The 6529-nt window shown below is 48.8% G+C and overlaps 1 protein-coding gene across 1 annotated transcript in view; it reads right to left on the bottom strand.

Moving 5' to 3' along the window:
- The window catches only part of Catsperd (cation channel sperm associated auxiliary subunit delta), a 36516-nt gene that overhangs the window by 9256 nt on the left and 20731 nt on the right, over window positions 1-6529 (bottom strand). The window contains exons 9-13 of the mRNA XM_028764360.1: window positions 3822-3972; window positions 2846-2941; window positions 2054-2136; window positions 1062-1238; window positions 313-426 (exon numbers count right to left, since the gene is read on the bottom strand). Of these exons, the coding sequence (XP_028620193.1) occupies window positions 313-426; window positions 1062-1238; window positions 2054-2136; window positions 2846-2941; window positions 3822-3972 (621 nt within the window). The remainder of the gene's footprint in view (window positions 1-312; window positions 427-1061; window positions 1239-2053; window positions 2137-2845; window positions 2942-3821; window positions 3973-6529) is intronic.

The raw sequence follows: 6529 nt of genomic DNA, 5'->3' as shown, positions 1-6529 counted from the left end.
GGGATGGAGGAGGAGATGGAGAAGGGGATGGAGGAGGGGATGGAGGAGGAGATGGAGGAGGGGATGGAGGAGGGGATGGAGGAGGGGATGGAGGAGGGGATGGAGGAGGGGATGGAGGAGGAGATGGAGGAGGGGATGGAGGAGGAAGGAAGAAGAGGATTAGTGTGGAGGAGGCAGGCAAAGGTAGAGGAGAAGAACAAGGTCTTCTGGGGTTACAGCCTGGCAGCACTATGGAGTTTGTAGCCTGTGGGGCAGAAAGGTCTGGGGACAGGCTGAGTGTCCTCCTGTGGTCCAGGCTGTCTCCGTACTCACCAGGGGAGTAGGGTTCTCGTCCATCCGGGGTATAATGAGGGCAGACAGTTTTAGCTTGCTGTTCATGTCTATTGTGAACATTTTATTTTCCATGGTGCTTTCCAGAAGTTCCACCTGGGGGAGATGGCAGGCTACAGGAAAGACTGTTCTCTAGCCCAGTCTCCTGAAGCAAAGGACAGGTGAGGGCTGCTGCACGTTATGCAGAGACTTTCTCCTCATGCTGGGAGCCATAGCCAGACCCAGTGTTGCGAGAGCCTTATGGAGACAAGCATATCCGCTATACTTTTCCAGAAATTGTGATCTTACTGAATGTTTTCACTTATTTCTTGCAATACTGAGTAGTGAACCTGCACAGGGGCATAGGCTGTGCATATTCTCCACTCATGAACAGGCCCCCAGCTACTCACCAGAGCATTCTTGGTGGGGGATCCACCCTTGAGCCACACACCTAGACCCATGGTCACCTTTACTTTAAAACAAAGTCTTGTTGAGTTGTCCAGGCTTGAAAAGAATTTGCAATGCTTTTACCATAGCCTCCCAAGAAACTAGGATCGCTCAATTTTTCCTTCAGTTTCCCCCATTCTAACAGCAGAGATGAGCCCAGGGAGGGGCTGACTAAAAGGTGGTTCTCCTCCACTGTACGAGGCCCTAGGCTCCCCTGTGACACTAGCTGCCTAGAAACAAACCACCACAAAGCTCATGGAGCACTGACGTGGGGGACACTGATGTGGGCCACAGGCATCACCTACGTTACACGGCATGAGATGCAGCTCTTCGTCCATGAGAGTGTCCTGCACATTCACCGTACACTTCTGAAAGTCAAACGCTGCAAAATGTGGGTCAAAAACAGGGGTGAAGACCACTAGCATGCCAGTGTTCTCAAAATAAATGCTCATGTCTTCAGACCAGAGAGTGTCACCGATCAGCTGTGGGGAAAGCAAGTCCTGAAGTCAAATCATCCTGTTTCTTCTTCTCTCTCTGTCTTGTGTCTTTGGACAGGATCTTATTTTGTAGCCCACCCAGGCTGGCCTCACAACACAGTAACTCTCCTGTGTCAACCCTCCAGAGAACTGTGAACGAAGTTTAGATTCGGTATAGTATGCCTAGCTGAGTACTCTAAAAACCACATTTTTATTACATTCACCTGTTGTGTGGTGCACACATGGCAGCAGCCAGAGGACAACCTGGTGAGAGTCAATACCCTCCTTCCAGCATGTGGTTCTTGGGGACAGAACTGAGGTCATTGGTTTAGTGGTATTCTGAGTTGTGAGCTCCTTAGCCCGCAGGTCAAGTCTGCTTGGTGTGTGTATGAAGCTAGTGCTGCTTAGGACAAGCTTGGCCACAGCAAGCATGCCCTCTCAGGAGCAACAATGCCACGGCTCCATATGTATATCTCACTGTTTTTCTTTGTTCTGCTTTATGGTTCTGAGGTTTGAACCTGGGGCCTGGTCCTGATCAAATGGCTTGTAAGGTGTAAGGTGGGTCTCAGTAGCTAAAATGCTTGCCTTGGATTCATGGGCAGAATACCCCAAAACTGGGCATAGTGGCACCTGCCTGCCAACAGAGCCCTCAGGGGTGGAGGCAAGGGGATTAGGACTTTGTGGTCATTCTTGGCTACATATAGGTCTAGATTCAGCTACAAGAGGCCTTGCCTTCAAACAAAAAGACACTTCACTAGCATAGTGCCCAAGCTTAAGCAGGAAGGTTCACATCACACTGTTGGCCAAACACTCAGACACACTTTGATTACGTAGGTTCCCATGTAACTCTGACTTCCATAGTACAGGTGATCTGCTGCTGCAAAAAAAGCCAGCTCGTAGGTATCTGGGAAAGAGAAAGAAAAAGGAGAGGTGATATGAGATGCAGACGGTAGGGGCCAGGGTGGGGGTGGGGCTCAGCAGGTAGAGGTGCTTGTTGTCAAGCCTGAAGACCTAAGTTTCATTGCTGGGACCCATTTAGTAGAAGATGGTACTCATGCCCTTTGACCTGCACCCACTAACCCAGGCACACATGCAAATATCCTCATACTTTCATCTGCAAGAAACAGCAGATGGAACAACAAAATGTAAACATCAGTCACCCCTCATCAGCAAGTGTGCCAGAGGTCAGACAGAAGCTAAGGAGGTCAGAGGTCAACTACAGCCTAGCTGAGGAGCAGTGGAATCCTAGCCAATCATACAAACACACTTTGGCCAATCACAAGGCCGAATCTTAACCAATCACACCCGATTGAGTTTCCATCCAAAGTGTGTGACAGGCAGAGCAGCATTTCAACCAGTCATACAGATTGCTGAGCCTCAATAGGCAAAGTCTCAGCCAGTCACAGACAGGGAAGGGTAGGAGAGGTGGGGGTGGGGGAAGCAGGATAAAAGCAAGCAACTTGAAACAGAAGTCAAATCATCCTGTTCCTTCTTTTCTCTCTGTCTTGTGTCTTTGGACAGGGTCTTACTTTGTAGCCCACCCAGGCTGGCCTCACAACACAGCAACCCTCCTGTGTCAACCCTCCAGAGAACGGTGAGTGAAGTTTACATACTCCAGGCAACGCTGTGGATGCTGATATTGGCACTTTCGACATCTAAGCTCCCAATGGTCTTCTCCTTTATCAGCTGCACACGTTCAACAATCTGGCCTAGGAGAGGATAGGTAGACTGTGATGACCCATAAGTGTATCCTATAGAAGTGCATCCACAGTGCTGGGCAGGGCTTCCCTGCACTGCCCCACTCTGCCCCCCATTTGGTTTTATGGCTTGCTATTCAAAACAACAAGGAGAGAAACTCAGCAGATACCTGATTCTTCAGAACACTAGAGACTAGTATGCTCTGGGGAAATGTGACTCCTCTGAGTCTCTTTGGTGACTGAGTTCTGAAAAGTGACTGCTGGATCCAATAAAAAACAAATGTTCCATGTTCTTGAGGGGGTGTTTCACATTATCTTTTCACAATCTACCAAGAAAAGGCCAGCCTCAAGGCTAATGACCAGGAGCAAAGTGGTCTCAAGCACTCCATATGTGTTTGTGCACCCCTCACCCCCCAGTCCTATCCCGCTACCCTCCACCCCACTTACCCCCTCAAAGACAGCTTGGTCAACTTAGTGAAATTCTGTATCAAATTAACTAAAAGAGGCTTAGAGTGTGGTTTAGGGATAGAGCATCTCCACCTAGAATCTCTAGTGAAGAACTGGGTACATAGCTTGGAAGTGGCGCTTTCCTCCTACAGTACAGACCTGACTTCAGCCCTTCAGCACCTCTGTAAAAGTCTAGACCGGTTTGTAATCCTAGCAAAGCAGGCACAATCATGAGGATTCATGGGACTTCCTGACAACTAGCAAGTCCAAGTTCACTGAAACTGTGTTGTTGGTTTTTTTTAATGTGGAATAATTTTTTTAAAAAATAATTGAGCAATTGATGAACCCCTCTGGTTTCCATGTGCACATGACCATATTTAAAAGTCTGGGGTCCCCAGTCTCTGTCCATCCCCACTGGAGGAGGCCTGGACAGGGTGTGGCTCACCTGAATTGGAGGACACCAATATACTTGTCTTATTCCAGAGGATCAGAAACCCCCTCTGCTGTGGTTTCATGATGACTTCAAGGGGATTCTTGTATGAAAAGGATATCCCCATACTATGGTTCAGGGGGTACTCCGTGTAGTGAAACGTGCCCTGAGATAAGAGAACAGAGTCACTGTGGCCAGAAGTCACTGTTGACAGTCCTGTATGGTCCAGCCAACATCCTTCCAACATCCTGAATGGCATTAAGACAGAGGAGCTTCAGAGAGAATGTGGGGAGAAGCCAAGGACATTGCCTAGCCCCAGGTCTTCCCAGGGTACCACAGAGTGCATGTCCTATAGGGAGACCTCCCTTGGTGTCTGACTAAGGGGGACATAATGTGTTTTTTCTTAAAGACTTCAAAAACTTACTGCTATATGTGTGGGGGTATGCACATGTGAGGGCAGGTGCTCACAGAGACTCTGGATTCCTTGCAGCTGAAGTTGTAGGTGGTTGTGAGCCACCCAGTACAGATGCTAGAAACGGAATTCAGGTCCTCTTCGATACTAACTGCTGAGCCACCTCTTCAGCTCTTGATGGTCAGTGTTAATTGTCACTGACTGAATCTAGAGTCACTTAGGAGACAACCCTCCAGGCACCCTGGCAGGGATTATCTGCTCTCTGGGCATGCATGTGGGGAGTGTGTTATTAGGTTAATGGAGGTGGGAAGATTTAGCCACTGTGGGCGGCACCTGCACCTAGGCAGGAGCTCTCAGGCATATAAGAAAGCTGAGTAAGAATGAGCCAGCAACTGCATTCCTGCACGACTTCTGCTTCAAGTTTCTGCTCTGAATCCCTGACTTGATTTTTTTCTGACAGACTGTGACTTGTATAACCTAGATAAAGCCTTTAATCTCCAAAGCGGCTTTTGGTGGAAGTGTCTGTCACATCTACAGAAGGAAAGTGGAAAGAAACAACCTCTTCTCTCCCTATAGCCTGTGCTTTCAATGTAGGCAGCATCCTAGGGCAGTAATGGGACAGGTGACCAGGGTCAGGGGGTGGCACAGAATCTCTTGGGGTCCATGATAGCTTTGCTAAGAGATATTTGTGGTTAGCTGACATTGGGGGTAGGGGTAGCAGGGATGCCAAGGGAAGACGCTGGCTCCACAGCCACAGCCACAGTCCCGAGGCAGAGAAACCCTGAAGCTGCCTGTTTGGGAGCACAACTCTCCTCAGAGTATATCTTGGTGCTATTCACACTTCCCAGGTTCCCATTCTATACAAGGAGACTGGCATGAGCTTCCTTCCAAGAAGAAGACTGGCTCTCCATTACTATGTCCTTCTTCCAGGATAGTGACAGCATGCAGGGAAGCACAGCATGCTTACGATGGGGAGCAGGGTCAGGAGGATCATCAAGTGCAGACCCGCCTAGACCTCATGTGAGACCCTCCCTGAAGAAAGGCTGCATGGGCTGGAGGCCAGGGCAGTGCTGGCGCACACCAGGAAGCAGAGGCAGGAGGATCTCTGTGAGTTCAGGCCAGCCTGGACTACAGTGTGAAACCCTATCTTAAAAAACTAAATAAAAGGCTGGAGAGATGGTTCAGTGGTTAAGAGCGCTGACTGCTCTTCCAAAGGTCCCGAGTTCAATTCCCAGCAATCACATGGTGGCTCACAACCATTTGTAATGGGATCTATCCCCTTTTCTGGTTGTCTGAAGACAGCTAAGATGTATTCATATATATAAAACAAATAAATAAATAAATCTTAAAAAAAAACTAATAAAAACAGGCCCTTGCAGAGGAGCAGGGTTCAATTCCCAGCCCCACGTGGTGGTTGAAGACTATAACTTCAGACTCAGGGGTCACTGCTCCTTTTTCTACCCTCCACATCCACCAGGCAGTGCTGACATGTGGTATTGACATACTCTCGGGCAAAACACCCCACACATAAAATACACAAACATACTCACATTCCAATTTGGCTGCCTCAGCTCTTGGCTTATAAAGGGTCAATAGTGTTGACTGGCATGGCCGTCCTGTGTGGAGAGGGCCATAAGGAAAAAGCCCACCTAGCTGGGTGGTGGTGGCGCACGCCTTTAATCCCAGCACTTGGGAAGCAGAGGCAGGTGGATTTCTGAGTTCAAGGCCAGCCTGGTCTCCAGAGTGAGTTCCAGGACAGCCAGGGCTACACAGAGAAACCCTGTCTCAAAAAACCAAAAACCAAAAACCAAAAAAAAAAAAAAAAAAAAGGAAAGGAAAGCCCACCTGCAGCTTTACAGACCTACAGGCCAAGGGTTGGCCATGGGGTGAGGAAAACAAAAGGACTCAGTATGGAGTGAGGCAGAAAATTATCTTCAAATTTTTGCTTTGGCTGGGGGTATGGATCAGCAACTGACTGAGTCCTGCATAGGACACCCCAAATTGCTGGGTAGAGGGTTGAGTGGATGGAAGAGTGGATGGGCGTGTGTGTGTGTGTGTATGATAGGTAGGTAGATGGACTGTTAGGTGGGAGAATGGATGGACAGATGGATAGATGGATGAATGAATGGAGGGATGGATGGATGGACAGATGGATGGATTATTGGGTTGCTGAATAGATTATTGGGTGGGTAGATAGATGGTAGGATGGATGGATGGGTGGATGGATGGATGGGTGGATGGATGGGTGGATGGATGAATGGATAGATGGATGGGTGGATGGATGGGTGGGTGGATGGATGGATGGGTGGAT

This window comes from Grammomys surdaster, unplaced genomic scaffold, assembly GCF_004785775.1.
Source record: "Grammomys surdaster isolate TR1022 unplaced genomic scaffold, NIH_TR_1.0 62, whole genome shotgun sequence".
NCBI classification, from domain to species: domain Eukaryota; kingdom Metazoa; phylum Chordata; class Mammalia; order Rodentia; family Muridae; genus Grammomys; species Grammomys surdaster.
This window is presented reverse-complemented; position numbering and strand designations above follow the sequence as displayed.